Source organism: Pomacea canaliculata, linkage group LG3 (assembly GCF_003073045.1).
Source record: "Pomacea canaliculata isolate SZHN2017 linkage group LG3, ASM307304v1, whole genome shotgun sequence".
Classification (NCBI taxonomy): domain Eukaryota; kingdom Metazoa; phylum Mollusca; class Gastropoda; order Architaenioglossa; family Ampullariidae; genus Pomacea; species Pomacea canaliculata.
In genome coordinates this window covers 40,119,776-40,140,082 of record NC_037592.1, presented here as the reverse complement: position 1 = coordinate 40,140,082, position 20,307 = coordinate 40,119,776, and the positions used below count along the sequence as shown (strand labels likewise).

At 45.0% G+C, this 20,307-nt stretch overlaps 1 protein-coding gene across 5 annotated transcripts in view; it reads right to left on the bottom strand.

Moving 5' to 3' along the window:
- Nucleotides 1-17,980, bottom strand: part of LOC112560270 (serine/threonine-protein phosphatase with EF-hands 2-like) — a 42,472-nt gene extending 24,492 nt beyond the window's left edge. Inside the window, exons 1-3 of one of the 5 annotated variants that reach the window (XM_025232002.1) lie at nucleotides 17,777-17,979; nucleotides 8,058-8,689; nucleotides 2,027-2,111 (exon numbers count right to left, since the gene is read on the bottom strand). In XM_025232002.1, coding sequence (XP_025087787.1) covers nucleotides 2,027-2,075 — 49 coding nt within the window. In that variant the 5' untranslated portion in view covers nucleotides 2,076-2,111; nucleotides 8,058-8,689; nucleotides 17,777-17,979. Of the gene's footprint in view, nucleotides 1-2,026; nucleotides 2,112-7,768; nucleotides 7,837-8,057; nucleotides 8,690-10,835; nucleotides 11,343-17,776 lie in introns of those variants that run through there. The other 4 variants (XM_025232005.1, XM_025232003.1, XM_025232006.1 and 1 more) reach the window with 4 other exon arrangements.
- Nucleotides 17,981-20,307: the final 2,327 nt, after the last annotated feature.

Here is a 20,307-nt window from a genome sequence, read left to right as displayed (position 1 = left end):
GCGAAAATAGCACAAGCTGCTGCCATCCTGGCTTCTGTCCTGGCCACAAGACACCAGGAACAGTGAGAACAGCAAGCACCAACACCTGCACCACACATCAGACTTGCACTTGACGAGGCCAGCTTCACAGACATCTGTCACCAGGCTCACACCACCTGTAACCGCCATCTCACACGCTGCTCACTCCATGCCGAGAGCTTTCATCTCGTGTACAGCCAGCCAGAAACTGCGGAGTATCGTGGCTCACAGGCCATTGTTCTCTCACGCATACCAGAGAGGGAATCCTGCTATTCCTATTCGGACCATTCCTGACATTCTCGCCAACTCTATCGGTTCCGCGGAGGAATAACGGACAAAATGACTTCCGGTCTTCTATTTCAGTCTTTGAACTGCACAAAAAAGGCGTAATCATCCTCCTCATCCATCAATCATCATCCCTCAACCACAATCAACAACCTCATCAATCATCATCATCATCATCATCATCATCATCATCATCAGCGGCAGCAGCAAGCAATGTCATAAATATCTCTTCAATGTTCATTGTTCTTTTATTGTGTCAAATCCTGCTTTCTTCAGTCGTTTAACGGTTTCAGGACGGCAGTTAGTCGTTAGAACCAACGTTAACTGTCAAGATGGTGTTTTCCGCTGTCGCAAGCTGCAGTGTACTAATTAGCCTCGGTAAACAAACATTAGACAAACTAAACCCTCAACTCAAAGCTTGCCGGCATTTGTCCTTCACATCAGCTCCTGAGGGATCGCCAGTCATCGCACGCTAACAAACGAATCATACAGGGGAAAAAATAAGAAATGAGAAACTCTATAGGGAGGAGAAAAAGTTTAAATCTAGTTCATCACTGACAGGAGGACAATTTCGCCAACAAAAAAATGTGGAGAAAGAAAGCAGCAGACGTCCAGCTTCTAAGCCCCCCGCATGTCGAGGGTTGCGGCCCCTGACAGAGTGTTTTCCCCTGTACAGCTTCTGTAACCATTTATCAGACTTTACACAAATCATAAGTTTTGCCAAGAATGACACCTCTGACATTTGCTCCTAGTTCCTAAAAGCGCATTAATATACAAAGCTATTAAAAGTTTCAGGACGATAGCAGCTTACAAATGTGAGAAAGTCTAACGACCACCAACGGATTTTTGTCCCTCTCAAAGTCGACCCAAATGTTTCACACATCAGAACCACGACATCACTACATTTTTCATGAGAAATAAATAAAACCTAATCATACAGCCAAGGACAAAGAAAACTACAGTGTTATGAATTGATTTATGGCCAACGTACATTTTTTCTTTATTCATTTTTCAAAAGTTCAGTGTTACATGAGGAATGCCAGCGCCGGGACTGTCCTCAGAAATGCTGACAGTTCGCCACGAGCAGACTATAGAAAGTCGAACCTTTGGTTTTTTTTTTTTTTTTTTCACTTCCACGAATTAACTCTCGACATTATAAGCTCGGTTAGGAAATGAACCAGACATGAACCAGACCTAACCCATGGTCCTGGTACTGAGACCTCACCCAGACCTTTATCAGACCTCACCCATGGCACGGGTTTCCCGTAGGATTGACACCCCTGACTATAAACTAAGCTCATTGGGGGAAACTAGACATGAGGGGGGGGGGGAACTAGACATGTGGGGGGGAAGGACATCTGTTCACACACTTGCCACAAACAGGTTTCGTGGCCGCTAAGTGACGATTAGTATTCAGCTTGGAGTCAGACACAAACAGAAGTGGAGCGTGCGGTGTGTGTGTGGGTGAAGCAGATGTTGGCAAATAATGTTAGCAGCATATTTCCATGTTTCCTGGTGAATATAAATAGGAGTGTGTCATAATATGTGCAAATGTGTATGTGTACGTGACCTCTGGGTCGCTTGAGCACTCGTTTGTGTGCTTGTGTGTGTGTGTGTGTGTGTGTGCATTAGCACGGGCTTGTTCACAATATTCCCGCAACAGCAAGCAAACTGTGAGGCAAGAAAACTTTCAGTCAGGAGAAGATTTATTTCAGTGTCCTACCTTTTTCAGACTTCGACATTCGTTGCTTTTTGGAGGAAGTGCAGCCCATCGTGTGAGAGAAGTGCTCAGATCCTCACATCGACATCTGAAATCAGAGAGAATTCCACTCATCCATCACAGTTTATAATTCTTTGCTTTTTTCATCCTACAGGAGTGAGTGAGTGAATGAATCAAAGAATCATTTTACACACATTGTCTTTAGACAGTCTACACCAGAAAGACGAGAGCCGGATGTTAACGAACAAAGACATTGTCAGGTGTAGACAGGTAAGATGTTTGTTCTCCTCGTCTGTCTGCTAACTAGGAAAATGTAAAGATGTGTTCCAGGGCAGGAACACACATCGTTAGGTCTCAGGCAATTGTTTTCTTCTGGAAACTAAACATCCTGGAAGTATCGTTTGTATGTGCATGCACCCAGAGCAACTTTAATGTACACACCACGGCATCTACACAATCACAATGTCCGTGTCTCTTGTTCCAAGTGGAAAGACTGGGACTATTTTTTGTCAAAACACTGAAATGTCTCTGTCGTGGAACATTATTTTCACAGCCAATTAAGCTGTGCACACACGCAAGGTACAAATTATTACAAACTGTAAAAATCATCTCGGGTACCGACACACGTAGCAGGTGTGTGCAGACAGACTGAGCTGTTAAGGACTGTCATCAGTCGGGTTCCGACCTCTGTGTCCACTCAAGTTGTGCGAGGGAGGAGTGACTGAGCGGTTATCACCCTTTTATTATCCGAGATTTTTCTATTTAACAATCCGCTCTCTCTCCTTCTATCTCTCACCTTCTCTCTCTCTCTCGTGATGTTAAGTTCTTCGTGTAACTTTTCTCTTGTCGGTTGGCAATTCTCTTCATTTGTCTGACCGGTTCTTTTTCGTCTCTCCTAACGGACCAGTTCAGGGTTTTTTGGTCTATAGGGCATAATTGACGGAGGATTAGTTCCTCCAATGTTAACAGAAGAAAGTTGTTCGATACTCCAGAACAGATAAAGTCTTCTTACATTCTTGCTTTCTGCATCAGAAGTCCAGTTGACCTTGTCTGACAAGAAGCTTTTTTCCTATCGACTTCGGTCTGTTACAACCACTTCCTGTGGCGCTCGAGAACGATCTGAGGTTCAAGGGACTTCCTGTGGCAATAAGCAATCAGCAGCAGAGTCAACGGTTCAAGTTTGTTGAGTCTGGTCGGGGCCTTGAGTAGGTCATAACACGATAATGGACAGTCAGTCAACAATGTCTTGGTCCTTCTGCTTCCTGCAATGTCAGGTCAAGGGAATTGTCTTGGCAGTCGTCCTTAACCCAGTGTCAGGTCAACGAAGGTGTCAGTGGTGGAAGTTACTACAGTCACATTTGCATATTGCGCTAGCGACTCTGTGGTTTCAAATACTTTGTCCCCGGGACTTGATGAGGTCCTGAGGTCACCCACCCACTGACACCCAGATCCCTTGTCTTTCCTGGAGGGCTGTGTGCAGTTTAAGTTGATGGTCGGGAGGCATTTTGTTCTAATGACTAAGTAAACTCTGTCCAAGATACCTATCTCCCTAATTTGGGGAATACCTCCATTTCGTTCGCGAGATACACACCTACAAGCAATCATGACAGAAAGAGGTCAACATCCAGAGGTCAGGTAGCACTTGTGGATGTTTTTGTTACGCAGGACGTCGGCCAGAGGGAAGGAAGGACAGAAAAAGCAGAATTTAAGAAAATCAGGCGTAATGGGGACTTGACCCCCTCCCCCTATATTTTCTATTTTCTTTACGTTCGACAGAATTGACTTTAAATTCTCCTTTCATACAACTGTAAAAAGCAAATAATTTGAAAAAAATGGCACAACAGTCTTGTCAAAATCCTCCTCCTAATTGTAGCTGACGTTTAGATGGTCATTGCCCTGCCTTTCACATCCTTCGAGATTTCTTGTTAAAGTGGAAGACAGGAAGACAGGAAGACAGGAAGCAGTTAGGGTTTCATGAATACTGAGAAGGGACAGTGGTGCCTGTGGGCAGTTCCTGTCAAACCCATTTACACAAGACATGCCACGTCCTCCCTCCCACACCCCAGTGTCGTCATTCACTCAGTGCTCAGTGTGAGGGGTGGAGTGGGGCTGGGGGAGACCAGCAGTTGTCTCCCCTATCCCCTATATTCTTGTGGGATGTCCCTCAGCTCCGTCGGTAGACCCTCTAGTCGGCCTCCAGGCCTTTAAAGCAGCAGAGTTCTCTACTTTCTGAAGTTTGTGAAGGAGGTATCCAGGCAGTTAAAAAACAATTACAGTAATAAAACCTTGATAGCAAGCATGCACACACACAAGAGTGCTAGCAGTTTGTGGAGAGAGATGGCAGATGGCATCATAAAGAGCTCATAGTAAGATTGACAGATCGCTGCAACAAGGGTCACATCAGTGGTGACGATGAAGACTCAAAAGAAAAACCGGAAAAGGTGAGGATACCCCAGTCGAGCGCATGCGCACTGCAACTAATCTGGTCCACCTGTCTTCTGGACTTTGGCGAAACTGGCAGACAACCACCTCTCCCTCCCTATATCCTCCTCAGTTTGTACCCTTCAACCCTTTGTATTTTCAGTGCATGACACTGACACCGACATCACAAATGTTCATCGCGTGCAAACAGCTGCTGACCCTGAGTTCACCCGGATTGGCGAGAGGTCAGAATGCTCACGTGACATCCGGGTCTGACTGACGCGATTGTCCTGAGGGAGCTGATTGGCTGTCGTACCTGAAGTGAGGGCAATTATTTGACGGAGGGGTCAGCCATGCGTGGAGCAGCACCTCCGTTTGTTCTTGCTGCTGCTGCTGGTGAGTGGAGGAAATGGCGGGTACAAATTATTGCCGGCAATTAACGGGTCGGGGAAACGCACGACTCACGGACCTCGCCAACACGCAGCTGCTGGAATCGATGGACAACCAGGGCGGTTAGAATGACCGATGACTGAGCGATCGGCATGTATACAGACACTGGCTTCACAGCCTGAACTCCATCACGAAGGAGATCACACAAAAAAGCATTTAGCATGGAAACAAACATCTAGACAAATGTCTGTGGAACAGTAACAGTTCATTGCGACAAGCTGTGCAGAAAAAAAGAAAGCCAACTCTACAGCTGGAGAGAGGCTGGAGATGTTGGAACAAATTGCTGAGGAGACGTTTTCAGGAAACTTAAAAAAAAATAAATTCAGAGCCTGTACAAGCACATTTCCTATTCAGCAAAATTCAGTTAGTGTCCAGACACGTTGGACCCAACTGTAGGACAGATCGTGTGTCCTCCTGTTTTATTTCTAAAGTTCTCCGCGATGCTCTGAGAGGTTGTAGGACCCTGAGTCTCTTGTGTAGAGGGGATGTAGGTAAAGTTCCAGAATCTTTGTTTCTTGGCCACTATTTTTCTTTAAAGCTGGTCTGGCGCATCCGATAATGTGTGATTTATTTCAAGATTAAAATATTCATTTTCATTCTGAGAGAAATAAAAGCCACGATAAAGTCATTGCTGGTAAGAATGTTCTTTTCAGGGGGACCCCCAGTTCTCCAACTCTTATCAGACAGAAAGGATAAGATCCGTTGGGAGAAAGAAGAAAGTACTAATCTATATTGATTGGCCGGGAAAATTCCATTTTCTCTTCCACTTGTTTACGCAGGCTTTTGAGTGGAGCCTACTTTGGCTGATCACATCTTATGGAAGACTAGTCCAGTCAAAGGTCAACGATCGACTTATGTCTTCCCAACGACTTTCAAAGTTCTTCGACTTCCAGCGAGGTTACAATTCAAATACATTTCATACTTTCACTTATTGGTGATGTTACTGAGTACGGAAATTATATCTGAGATGAGAATTACAATCATTACAAGACCTCAATCCACAAATAATCTGATTTTCAATTTCTCACCTGTTCATAAGATTTCTTTATTTTCTCCTGTCACGGAAGTCTGAAGTGTTAAACTTTAACTTTCTCTCACTACATCTCAAAACAAGTCATAGGAAGGATTAAAAAAAGAAAAGAAAATGTTTCAGTAATGGCGTTGCGGACTGTGTTTATTCACCGTTGTGTGAGTTTAAAGACCAAATGAGAACGAAGATTTTGATGATTGATGATGATTGATGATTGGATAGTACATCGTAAATATCATTTCCAACACTTCCTCCTTCGTTTCCTATCTCTCGCTATTTTCCACTAAAGCCAATGCACAGCTCAGCTGTGAACGTGTGTCATGTTCCTCCCATGGGAGGAGTGGGTGGGAACAAACTCATTTCAAAGATTGCAAAAATCACTAGAGTAGAGACAACTCGTGACGCATGCAAGAAAATCTTTGGCTGATCGACATACGAGGGACAGAGACAGAGACAGAGACAGAGGAGCAGCGATGTTCACATATCGATAACATGCCGAGTCAGCAGCACACCGCGCGCCGTTCACACGTAAAATCAGTCGCACGGTTCGATGAGTCGGAAAGGAAGGGTTGATGGGGATGAGGGAGGGAGGGAGGGTTATTAAAAATGTTGGGTGCTACAGAGCCCCACTAAGCCTCGGCAACAGAACGAAGCTGTGATGTGCCAGAGCGTGCAACATAACAGTCAGCTTGACGAGAGAATCACGTAGGAGCCACGTACTAACCACGTGGTCTGCCGTCGGGGAGGTATGTGTTTAGCTTTTTCACGTGAGTTTTGACCTGTAACGTTCGCGAATACAAAAGTAACGATTACTAACTTGCAAGCATAATAATTTGAACCTAAAAGTTTCATTTGTCTATAACTGTTAAATTTAAGTGTATTTTATTTCTTGTTAGGTTCAGTACATTCTCTTCACATGCCTCGCTTCAACAATTCATATTGCTACACCAGAGCGTGCAACATAGCCGTCAGCTTGACGAGAGAATCACGTAGGAGCCACGTACTAACCACGTGGTCTGCCAATAAGTGATATAACGTTCGGCAAATGCAAAAGTGATATATTTGAATATAATATGAAGTGATAGGGATAATTATTGATATATAGTGAGATATTGTGACATAAAGTGCTAACGGTAACATTCGTCACGGTGCCCGGTGTTGACACGGTTTTATATTTGCCGTTAGCTGACACTTTCCTGGACTTATTCTAATAAACCTGTAAACATGTATCAAAACCTTTACAGCTGAATGAGTGGAAGCAGTCAGCAGGCGGACTATATTGTGTTAAAGCCGGTTTACTGCCTCCCATGAGAAACACAAAACACTTTCCCCCTAATAAGTCGGGCCCATGGGTGTTCTTATTTCCACCCATAAAACTGCACATAACTGGGGTGTGGCGCGCACTTTGATGTGTGGAGATAGCGGTACTCATGATTGGCCATAAACAGACATTCAGAGCTGTTTTTTTTGTTGTTGTTGTGTTTTTTTTGGGGGGAGGATCCTCTTTGTTGACATTCCGTTGCAAAGTGTTGATCTCCGTGTAGAGGTTAAACTACCTTTTCTCCTCACCTGTTCATGTCCAACACGTGTTACCCGAGAAACAAGGTTTTCACCTTCATCTCATCGGGTATCCACAGCTCATCAAACATACGGGTAACACACACACACACAGGTCAAAGGTCTGCATGAACTGAACTCGTGTGTGTGTCATTGTCACCGAGGAAAACTTTGAAACATCCTGAATCGAGTCAAAATATTTCCTGTCTACAAGTTAATTAGTCTAATTGTTTACACTCATCTCCTGTCGCTCATCGGCAAATTAGGTAAAGTAAACATCAACTTACTCCTTTCCTGAATGTATGATCCACCATCAACTGCACAAGTCCAGGTGAGGGCAGTGAAACAAACTTGAAAACTAGAAAGACACCCGCACTGGCGATAATTGATAACAGTTCCGGTGATGACTTTCTTGTGTTCCCAGTGAGCTGCGGTCACTAGCTTCGTGTCCCACTACCAGCCAGACATGTTACCTATCATGTCATGCCTCCTCCTGACATCTACCTTCATCACGTGCATCAAAGCGAAACACCTGGACACGAAGACTATGACAACAACAAAGGAAGAAAGTTTTACCTGCCGGGTGGATCCCACAAGTAGCGCGCGCCGCTCAAGTCGTGTGAAGTCGCGTGCGGCACGAGTCTCGGCATGCGACACACGGAAGACACATCGCACGAGGAGAGGAGAACGCAGACGACATCCTCCGCCGCGAGCTGTCATCCGCTTGTTGTACACGTCACACGCTCCGTGCGGCGAGGCTCGGGTGGCTGCTGGAGCGAGGCGCGGTGCCGGTGGTTTCATTCGTTTGAAAGCTCGTACGTCTGGGTATCGATCCCCCGTCCTCAACCACCAGCTTCCTCCAAGCAGCAGCCAGCATCTCTTCCTCTTTCTCTCTCTCCCTGGGCTGTCTGCTGCTCCAGCCGCTGGCCCAGGCCGCGGAACTGTCACCTGCTGTCTCCGACAGCTGCGGAATCACAAAAGCGGCTGAGCGATTCTGAAAAAGTGGGAAAACATGGAAATATCTTTTCCTCCGCTAAGTGCGGTCCTGCGGCAACAGTTGGCGGTTTGCTGATTGTGATCGCAGGTGGAGTGCGTAGTGATGTACAAAGGATTCCTTCCCCGCTCGTGCCGTCCCTCCCGCGATGGTTTCTGTAGATTCTCTTGTCCACCTCCAGTCATCTGGGCATCTCTGTCTGCAGACACCACTCCTGCTTGGGAACCAAAACACTCCACGAAAGGGAGGAGGAAAGGGAACGAGACGAGGAGTGAGGAGTAGTTTTGACAGGGACAAGAGGAAGAAGAAAAGTGTTGGGGAAAAAGAGCTAGAAGAAAGGAGGAATAAAATAAAAATCGTGGGAGAAGGATGAGGATTACGAGAGGAGGAAGAGGAGGACAATGGATCAAGATTATAAGAGGACGATGGGGATTGTGAGAGGAAGATGGATGAAGATTATGAGAGGAAGAAGAGGAAGGAACGAATAAAAATATTGAGAGGGAGGGAAATGAGGAAGATGGATGAGGATTATGAGAGGAGGAAGAAGGATAAAGTCAATAAGACAAAAATTATAGAGGTTAAAAGAGAAGACGAGGACTATGAGATGAAGCGGAAAAGGTATCAAGATAATTTAAGTTATGAGAATAATGAAAACGAAGATTATGAGAGACCTTCATCGCATGATAAATAATGAAAAGAGACAACGCCATCATCAGCAGCAACATCACCAACACTATCTGACAAAGCTACAGCTGTTTGTCTGTAATCAGAGGAAAGCACAGTCAGGGTCACTTCAACCAGCGCTCCTGACGGAAGCCATCTTTAACCGCCTGGGTCACCGAGGCTCGCCTCCGTCAGCGCCCTCTACTGGCATCGCTGGAGCAGTCTCTGGTGGACTGCCTCAGGCGAGGAGGCTGAGACATTCACTGGATGCGACAGGGACAACTTCTTGAAATCCGTGCTTCGCATTTTAGCAAACAACAGTGAGATGGCGGGGAGGCTACAACGAGCGGACCTCAGTACATAGTGGAAATAAAATGTCTTCCAGACTATTGTATGACACACGTGTGTAGGTCTGTGTGTAGGTCTGTGTGTAGGTCTGTGTGTAGGTCTGTATGTCTGTAGGGTGTGTGTGTGAATGAAACATCTGGCGTGGACAGACAATCCAACTTATTCCCTCAGTCCCACGGTTATTCCTCAAGTCCTCCCTCAGCCCCTCCCTGACCTTTGTCTTGAGGTCAGCTGGCATTCCAATGCCGTTTTCATGCTTGTTGCCGACTGAGTGGCAGGTGTCCCATGGGTGTAAGATGAAGCAAGGGCCGAAAAGTAAGAAATTGAAAAGTTTATTGCCACGAGGGTGGCGCGACTGATGAAGTGAGCACCGGGGTCACACCGCCTGCAGGTCAGCGGTTAATAGAGGCGCCGACGAGGAACAAGGCATGAATAAGGCTATTTCTCGCCACATGGAATATTCCACACACACACGAACGGACTGACAGGTTCCACTCATTGCGTACGCGGACACACACACACAGACAGCAAGTGTCGGTAATGTGTGAAAACGAAGTCAGGGGAAGCTAATCGCTGCCTGGCACGTGCAGCACTTTCATTAGCTCCCCTGTCAAGTCTGCTCCCTGGGGCCATCCCGGGTACATGGCGGAGTCTGCGCTCTGGGAAGCATAAGGATGATTCATACATCACGCCTCATACCGATGACAAACACTCCAGGTACACCATCATCCTGCACATCAGCAGCTTCCTCCGCCTCCTCCTCTCTCTGTAACAAGAAATTATGCAAAAGCACGCATTCGTTTGGGATGGCTGCTCTTCTTGTTTAACACCGTGTCAGCAACAAAGGCCAGAAAATGAGTTTGGGAGAAAGAGCGAGAGGAAGGAACATGCTCCAGGATGCATGTGTACATATAAGAGAGTCGGATAACCCCAGACATGATGGGAGACATACATACAGGGGCAGGCGAGAGGAAGATGGACAAATATTTGGCAAACTGCTTGGTGTGCATGTTTCCTTCCATGCATTGATGTCTGTTGGTGTCTTTTTACATTTGTTTGATATGCTTTTGTCTCGTGTCGGTGTGCACGCTGTGGGAACTGAGTGTCTTTGTTTATTTGTGCTTGCTTTGTTTTTGTTGAGTTCATTGAGCGACGAAATGTGCTAAAAAAATCCAGATTTTATTGTATTTGTTTTTGCAAATATGAAGGAAGAGAGACGATGGAGAGATCCGCAGGCAAGCAGACTTACAAACAGACAGAGAAGCAGGCAGGCAAGCACACTTACAGACAAAGAAGCAAGCAGGCAAGCAGACTAACACACAAAGAAGCAAGCAGGCATATTCACAGACCTAACAACGGGCCGCCAGAGGACGTGCTGCCCTCACGAATGGCTCTTCTCGAAGGGGCATGAGACGAGCCTGGTAATGACACTTATTAGCATGCTGTCGTCAGTCGCACCTAATGACTCTCATCACAAACTCATCGTCAGTGAGCACCCAGTGACATTCATCAGTATGCCAGCGGCCGTGTCTCACGTGGGAGGCAGACAAAGTGATGCGCCATCATCAGCAAGCAGTCACCTGCCTGATCGTCTGCTGCTGAATTTATGCTATGCGATAATATGCATGAGTGTGTGAGTGTGTGCGCTGAATACCAATGTGTACAACATCATCATAATCATCACCACCGCCATACACCTGTCTGACTAAGGGATGGACACTTCGTTCTGAGCAGCCATACAATTCCTGACTTCAGTACTGAAGCATCAGTCAGGACTAAAGACGGTTATCAGTTGGAAAGAAACTTAAAAAACAACTCTTGTCCAACAATGAAACTCGTATCATTATTAATAATACTAGAAATACCCTCCCACCAAAAAAAAATATATATATATGGAGCTGATGTTTGTTAAATGAAGTCTGCCACACCACCACTGGCTCCACCTGTTGGCGACTTTTTTCCCGAGCTAATCCATGTCGCTTTGTATGCTTCGTTATTCATTATCATCACTGCCATTCTCCAGGCTCACAGTTTGCTCCTCCTGGTGAAGAAAAGACAGTTCTAGCATTGGAGGATGTGGAGGGAGGACTGTCAAGACCGTCGGCGAACACAAAGACAACATCAAAGGGACTTTTAGTGTCATGCAGCTTCAAACAAACTCTTCATCCCTTGCCTCCATGTAATCCACTGACTTCCTCCTAATCATCTCTATTGTTTGTTTTTTCGCTTTTCTGCTTTTTTCGCTATCTTCCGTTAAAAAAAACTTCTCGGTCAAAAAGGTCGGTTAGCAGTCTATGGAGCCCTATAATATTCATGAGCCGGAGAGAGGGAAATAAACTTTCATATTCAATGGAAGGCAGTCAGTTCTTTATCTTAATTCTTCCCTGTCGGATGCCTTCTAACTCTCTGAGAAAACGACCAGCATTTAAATCAGAAAAAATAATCTGCCACAAACGATATTACTTTCAAACTCTCGCCAACACCTACGCGAGCATTTTGAACTTTTGTGCAGGTTTCTACTTGTATGTGGTGTCTTCATACAGACATCTTATTTATTGAGTTTTTTCTTCACAGTCCTCGACCTGGTTTACAGATAATGTAATTGTCGAAAAAAACATTTTCAGCATGCTTCTCAAAGCGAAATTGTCAGAGGAACTGACAAAAGTTCTGCGAGCCACCTGAGTCTTCACCATCAGAGCCTCAAGATGGAGTCCTGTCCGTTTCTCCATTGTTCTGCTCGCTGTCTCTTCTCGTGTTGATTCTTGCTTTTTCTTGACTTTGTTAAGTGAAAAATGTTTTAAACCAATCAACCAATAATCAATCAATCTTCATTCTTTATCTTCTTCCTAGCTTTAGTGGTAGAAACACTTTGACATGATCCATGACCAACTTTACCCACTTCTCGCCAAACGGTCAGTACAGGTAATCAAACTAGCTGGGACAAAGTGAAGTCTCCCCAAAACTCGTGAAACTACATTAGCACCACCACCACCACACCATAGAAGTGCTACATTACGAGTTACACTCGCAACAGAACGACAAACCGAGCGCAAGCAAGCCTCGTGCTGACGCCCGTGGAGGTGGTCCAGTTGCTGGACGTCTCGCGCTGAACCTGATGCCACTCGCACGTCTTCCTTGAAAGCTCAGGTCGATACAGGAAAGGCAGATGAACCCCTTTCACGCACTGCTCACGTTCTCCAAATGTCCCTGCTTCTAGCACAAAAAAAAGAGGCTGGTGACTTTTTAGTTTTCACCAGGCTCTCGTTTCTCTTGGGTTTCTTACAAATTGTCCTTTCATTTCATCTTTTTGTTTTGTTTCTTTCTGGCGTTTGCTAATCTTTCTTCTTTCTCTCATTTCTTAACTTTTTTTTTCATTTTCTATCCTGTGCCATTTTATGTCCATTTTGTCACCCTTTCCCGCTCCGTTCCTGTTTCTGTCTTGAAACTGGCAGTCAATCTTCATTGTCATCTCCACTTAATGTGTTTACTATAGCTGCCAAAGTGCGTTTGTCCCACGAGAGAAATCATTCTCCTGTTGGAGCCACTCATAATTTTATTTCATTCAACTGAACAAATTATTTTCAATCTCATTGCCTGTCTTTCAGCTATGAAATTCATGATAAGAGATAAGCATTACTTTCGATTATTCCTAAACTGAATATTTAACACGGATGTAGGTGGAATGTCGAGGGCATCAATCCTTGAAACAGGAGGAACTGCAGGCATAGCGCGTGCAAGTATTCAGTGCAACGATATATATATTATCTTAGCGGTTCATCAGTCCTTTATCCAAAAAAAAAAGACAAAACAAAAAAAGTTAAAAAGGATGCAAGTTGATATTTTATGAAAAATACGAAAGAAAATCCCCAGTGGCAGGGTATCTGGAATCATGACAGTTTTACGAGCCACACAATGGCGGCTAGTTGGCTTCAAGCAGAGCTGGCCAGGGTCTAGCCATTAGTTTCAGATCAGTGGCCGGGAGGGGAGGGTCACCCAGACGATCTTATCACCAGCTTTCGCCATCTTCCAGGGTTCCCTCCCAGTCTCAGGGGATCAACTGAATGACAGTCTCATCCAGGACTTAGTCTTCTGGCTTGCTTCTTGTGTCGGTCTTCACTTCTCCTGGCCACCCTGAACTAATCCCTGTCAGTGTGGGATGATGCACCTTCTTGTGGGAATCGTCCTTCATAACTTTCGTGAAGATTGTGGTCTTGATAATCCCTTTACACAAGACATAGAGTTGCTAGCGATTATTCCAACAGTTCGAACTTCCTTTCATTGCCTTTGTGAGGTTTACCACACACACACTTTCATTAGATATCAAGCAAAAATCAGACTCTTTTAAAAGACTTGGTAAACAACAAACAACAATAAAGATTTCAATCTACAAACATTGGTCACGAGGATAGGCTATGTCTGTCGCAAACCGTGGATGCAGATAAGCATCCGAGAGTTTCAACTCCAGTCTGACTTGTCATTATCTGCGAAACGACCTGCCACTGTGTGCGGATGTGAACAGGAAATATGTGTTTATGCGCGATAAACAAATGAACCCGGCTGATTATAGCTGAAATGTGAAGAGAAAGGTTGCGAGGCCATTAAGTCAGCAGTGTGTGCTGGATGCTGAGGTCGCCATCAAAGACCTGTGGGACGAGAGTCCATGATGCCATCCGCTCAGTCCCAGGACAGACGCCCCCTGGCGCCAGGCGGCCAGACGGTCCACGCTGCTGGCCACACAGGGACTGACTTCCTGTCGACAAGGTTTCCATCACAAAGGAGGGAAAACACTCGGGACTTGCAGACTATCCAGTAACTGAATGATCGGTGATAAGTGGTTGTTGCCCTTGTAGGGGCGCGAGTGTATGTGCGTGCGCATGTGCGACTGTTGACAGAAGGGAAGACATGAAGAATGGAGAGACTGGTGTTTTCTCTGCCCTTGGAGATGGTGAGTCTGTAAACATCGGAGACTGTGAGTGGCCGATGCCAACATAACCAGTCTTATTGTCTGGAACTAACTCCGGCTTCACACCGCGCGACAAATGTGGAATAAAGATGGCGGTCCCATCGCCCAGTTAATTACTGTATCGACATTATTGTCGGCCCGATGTTTTGCGACCAAAAAGTAAACAATCTCGACTTCAGTGGTCCCAGCTTCCACCAACCTTAATGTATTGGCTTCACATATTTATGACAACAATATTATTTGTCTGATCGCCCTGCACCCTTACTGCAGTGTTTACCATCTATAAAATGTGAGTTTTCAGACGCGTAGTTATATTTGTCGGGTGAAAATATCATGTTTTTAAAGACCACTCTAAACATATGAGGGAAGGGTGGGTTTACTGATCCCTCTCAGAAAAAGTTCAGATCAGCGAACATTTTAATATAATTTAATGATCCTCAGTCCTTATATCAAGAAACTATTTTAATTTTTAGTTATATTTTATACATACAAACTGTACACTGATCTGAAGAAATTAAGAAATGTTAACTTTTATATATCAAATTTATAAGACAATATTTTCACGCAGTTTAACCTCCAGTCTGTATTTATTTAAGATTTCAGATACCCCTTCTTTCCGTGACTTGGGGCTCGTACATGGTGGTGGATATAACACAAAGGACATGTCAGCAGGACATGTTGTCTCTGTCCTTGCCCTACAGTTGTCACTGATGTCATGTACAACTATTTTTTGCGAGCAGATTTCTTTGCTGGTTCAAAAAACTGATTTGTGCCATATGGATGCGTTTGTCCTCCACTTTCTGTCGATAATTGGTTATCAAGTAAAGAGGTTTGGAATGTGTTTGTCACTTTAACACTCAATGTATCAAAAAAACTCAAATGACCCTCATACATGCCTTACACCCCTCAAAGGGTCATTTTATGTTCAGTCTTTTCTTGCTCAGTCCGCTGCTTTTCAAGAAGACATGATAAATCTTTCGTTCTAAATGCAAATTTCTGTACCAAGGACAGTTTAGGACAGGGTTCAAACACTCTGAGAACGGCATTCCTTTGGTTTGCTGGAGCTCGGCCATTTAATTCTGTTTCTCCTCTTTAAGGCTCCAGGGACCTGTGCCAGTGATTTGACCCACGTGCTGCATGTTTACATGTCTTACAACCACGGTCAGAGTGTTTGCCGAAACACAAACAGAGGAAAGGTTCGAGAAGTCTCGGTCTTTGCACTTCGTAGTATCGTCTCCTCACAGCGCGTATGAACACGACAGGAAAACGCGCTCAGATTCTGTGGAACTACTTTCTCGACGCCCCCGTCTGTGGAGAATTTGTGCGCAGGTTCGTACCCCAGTTCCCCGTGTGCTGATTGGAGGCGCCAGGCTGTCTGTTTGATAATCTAGACATCAAAAGGACCGCCACCAGGGACATCGTCGTTAAGCCAACCGCTTACGGCAGTCAAACAGGTCGATTGGACCAACAAGTGAATATTGGCTTGGGTGTGCTCCACATCCACCCTGCCATTGCCATCCATCGCTTTCATCTGTCATTTGGTGGTGGTGGTGGTTGTTGTTGTTGTGGTGGTGGTGGTGGCTGTTGTTGTTGTTGTTCGAACTGCAGATCCTTTCTGCGAGCATCTCTGAGGTCGGCAGTTGTACTTGATGACTTCAGAAATAAGTGTAATCTAGTGATCCTATGTTTTTCTCAAAATGTTTATATTTTCGTAGCAATTACATCGTCCGCACCTTCTGAGCTCTGTGAACAGTGTTCACTGTTTTATTATTGCAGATGTCATCGGCGCGAATACTTTGGTTTCCCTTCACCTTTAATGTTTTCTTTTTTCAACGAGGGTTACTTTCCTTGTAAAAATAGACCGGAGAATGAGTGAGAGATCGAGTGTGTGGAAGAGAAAGAGAGTGAGAGGGAGGTTTAAATACCCTAACAATTACCTGACAAAAACCGGATTTTCTTTCTACGCAATTAAAAAGTCTCCAGTTCTTGACTATGGCCAGACACTCAAAGTTCCGCTCCGTGGACTTACTACTAATGTCAGGAGTGAACTATCGTGGTTCTTTCTCTGTCTCTTTTCACTTTCTTCCCTCTTCTCTTGTCTCTCCTCTCTGTTTCTCTATTCCTCCTCCGGTCCTCCTCTGTCCATTCCTTCTTCTTTCTTTCCATTTCTTCCTTTTTCTCATTCTCTGTTCATTTCTACTTTTCTCTCTTTTCACCTTCTTTCTGTCTCCATTTCTCTGTATTTCTCCCAATTCCTCCCTCACTTTTCCCCTTCTTTCAAGTCCTCCTGTTCTGACCTGTGCATTGTAAGGTAGGGGAAGAGAGAGAGAGAAAGAAAGACAGCGCGTGCTGTTCAGGCCTCGTCAACAGTCATTGGCATTCTCGTCTGTCAAGGGAATGAAGGACGGCTCACTGTCAGCTCAGCCCTAACGAGCTTTAAATACCTCCCTAATTTCTTCCCTCTAAATGGAAGGCAAGACAGAGTAATATTCTCACGAATGTCGACCGTACACTCCGACCACAGTCTAAAGATGTCCACGACCAGGCTAAAAGAAACAAACAAACAAAAAACGAAGACAGGAAGCCGATCCAACCATCTTAAATATCTGATTCGGGTGACAAAGCCAGAGGTCACCAAGTTCGATTACCCGACACCTGCTCATTTCTTAATTAGGCATGTCTGAGGATCAGTGACATACGAGCTGTATGTGTGTGTGCATGCGTCTGTCTGTCTGTGTGTTTGTGTATATATATATATGTGTGTGCGTGTGTGTGTCTGTCTGTGTGTTTGTGTGTGTGGTGCGCGTCCAAGCTAGAGGCAAAATGCGAGGGTGTGAAGGACAATGTAAAAGGAATGGACAATCAAATTTATCCACAGAGAGGAACATTAGGTTGAGTTATTTTCTGTAGGATTGGCTACCTCAGCACATCCCATACATCACACAGACTCACACCTTCCCCTTGAGTTAAAAAAACAGCTTCACACCAGCAAAGTCAGCCCTGGGTTTGTTTGTTTTTTGGGGTTTTTTTTTCTTTTGCAAAGTAGGACACAATCGCTTCAAACACCGAATTACAAAAATTACACAGAGACCACCTCCGCCATCGTAACAGCAACGAAGTCATATCAAACTTAAAAAAAAAAATCTGTAGAAACTTTTTGTGGTGAGAGAGTGTCCTTCGTCTACCAGGTATACCCTATCCAGCAAGGTCAGGGTGAATAAGACTTCTTCTTTCAATATTATTTTCCCTTTACATTGACCTCACACTGGAGACAGAAATGAGAGGAATAGAGGAAAATGAGGTTAGTAAGTGATGGGAGTGACTCACGTGGGCTGCTTCTCTACCATCCTGCACTGAGGCCAATACTTTCACTCAAAGTGACACAATAGCAGCTGCACATCGATGACAGCTGCACAAAGCCAGCCTCACTGCAGCTGTGACGAGCTTCATTGGCTGGGCTCCTGCCCTAATTCTGTTCTCCTGCCCTAATTTACTTCTCTCGCAGGTAACTATGTCTGTCAGCTTAGAACCCTTCTGGTCTGCTTGTAGTTCATTACCTTCCCGGTTGATAAGCTTTTCTCGTGTCTGGGGTTAATTCACACTGAGTTCATCACGGCGACTCTCGGGACGCACCGCTAAAGCGTTTGTCACCAAGTTCGTTAGTCCCCGGTTCACATCTCGCTCCAGCACACATGCAATTTCTTTTCTGAATGTGATGCCTGTTTACAGACGGACGAGCTGTATATACTGTAATGCCAGTTGCTGATGCGGCGTAAAACACGGACAACAAGAATGAGCCGATAGTTGGGAGCAGGCTCATCACAAAATTAACTTAACCACGCTCGTCACAAGCCTGGCCATGTAGCATCAAGCTAACCTCTACCTACCGTCGACTGATGGATGAAGAAATGAAATTCTCACCGGGGTGGGGAGATGGGGTGGAGTGGACGGTGTCCTTACAAAGCTGCACCCCCCATAGTGCTCTGGGAAGGTTCACCACTGCAGTGCTTCTGCTGGGAGTCGCAGAGGTCTTCCAGATTAAAGTATTTCACTTAGTTTTCTGCTTCTCTTCCTGATACAAACATTAATCTTCATCTTTTCTTTCATTTCGCTGCTGTCTGACTAGAGAGCTCTTTCCTCCAACTTCTCTCAAATCAAATTAAAACAAGGGAAAAAGCGAGAGGCTCAGGACAGCAGGTGGGGGGAGAGAACGGGGGACGGAGAGGGCGCCATTGCCATACTGAGGTGGAGTTGTTTTTTGTATTTTTTGGGGGGATGGGGAGGTATCATGGGAAGGAAGCAAAATGTGTCCCCGTTTATCATCAGTTAAAAACACTGGGTCAGTTGGTAGAAGACCAGCCAAATGAGACTCTGGGAGATAACTAATGTTAAAAAAATAGGTCAAAAGTAGAGGCTGCTGTGAAAATGTAAAACTTGATATAATCAAATATTAAAGAATGGAAAACTATTTTAATCATCTTATTTCTTTCTCGCATCTTGTTGACATTAACTTAGCAAAGATAACATGTGTGGCCGTAGTTCTAGCCTCCCTCCCTTGCAGCCGCCGCCCCTTCCACCTCCACACGGGAGAGGTAGAGGGTGGGGATGGTACACATTTGTATGAAGAGCCTGCCAGGTGATACCAACAGTTCATCCTGGCCACTAATTGCGAAATTTAATTATGAGGATAATTAATTGATAATAGTTATTAATTTAATTTTTTATATGCATCGTCATCTCGCAAACTTTGCACTCTTGTAGAATTTTAATATGAAGAATCTACAACCGATAATTCGTTGAAACTGAAGTGTTCGCACATGAGTACACGATGGACAAACCGAAAGCACGCGCCCATTAATTAATATTATCTACAGACAACCTTCTGTTACTCCATCACCACCTCCAGCACGCATGCGCAGACACACCTCCCGTAGGGATTCTGCTCTCTTTGATTGAATTTCCGCAAAGCTGTCGTAATGGAACGGATGAGGATGGAGATGGCGGCCAGCCAGATATTGGCCGGAAGTCATCAGGCTGTCAAATCCACCAGGACCCGGACAGCCGGCTGCGCGCGCAGCATCAGACGAGGAGCTGCTTATCTCCCTTGCCACAAGCTCCCACCGCGACTCTGATTGTTTCCAGGTGTTGGGCAGAAGCGCTCAGCTGAACTACAAGATAAAAGAAGACAATCACCTCAGCCGGTGTAACGACAATCATTTTTTCCTCCGATGACCCCCGTGGTCGTGTCGAAGGCGCCATAAGACGATCAGATCATGGAGCAGGAGATGCTTCTGCCAGAATCCGACTCCAAGACGATGAAGTTTACGAGCGTAAATGTTTCTTGGCTTGATATAAGATGATGCTGGATTTTCACGGACATTTGTCGCTGGGACATACATCTAGGCCTCCCACTTCTTTTTTTTTAGGGGAGTGAAGAGGGGTATTCATTGCTTTCATCATTTTTATCAACACCAGCCATCTGCTTGCAAAGATTAGTCTTCTCTGAGGCGTTGACTATATTTATTTGAACTGCATTTATCTAATCCAACACAAGCGAACGTAAGAAAAAATAACTTTGACTCATTTCTGAACATTTATGATTGTAAGGGTGGTTTATAAGTTGTCGTCTAGAAAGAAAAAGAGGAAAGGTGTTATTGTGTTCCATAAGCACACTGCCGAGTATATTCTACTGACCTCGGTGACCTGCGCTAGTTGCCAGTTTGGACTCACATCGACGACAAAGCAGCTACACTGTATGGTCCCTCCCTTAGCATCTGGCCACAGGATACCTGATGAGATGCTGACCACCTACTGGTGTAAGTTCTGTCGCCACCCATTTTCTCCCATGTCACGTTTCC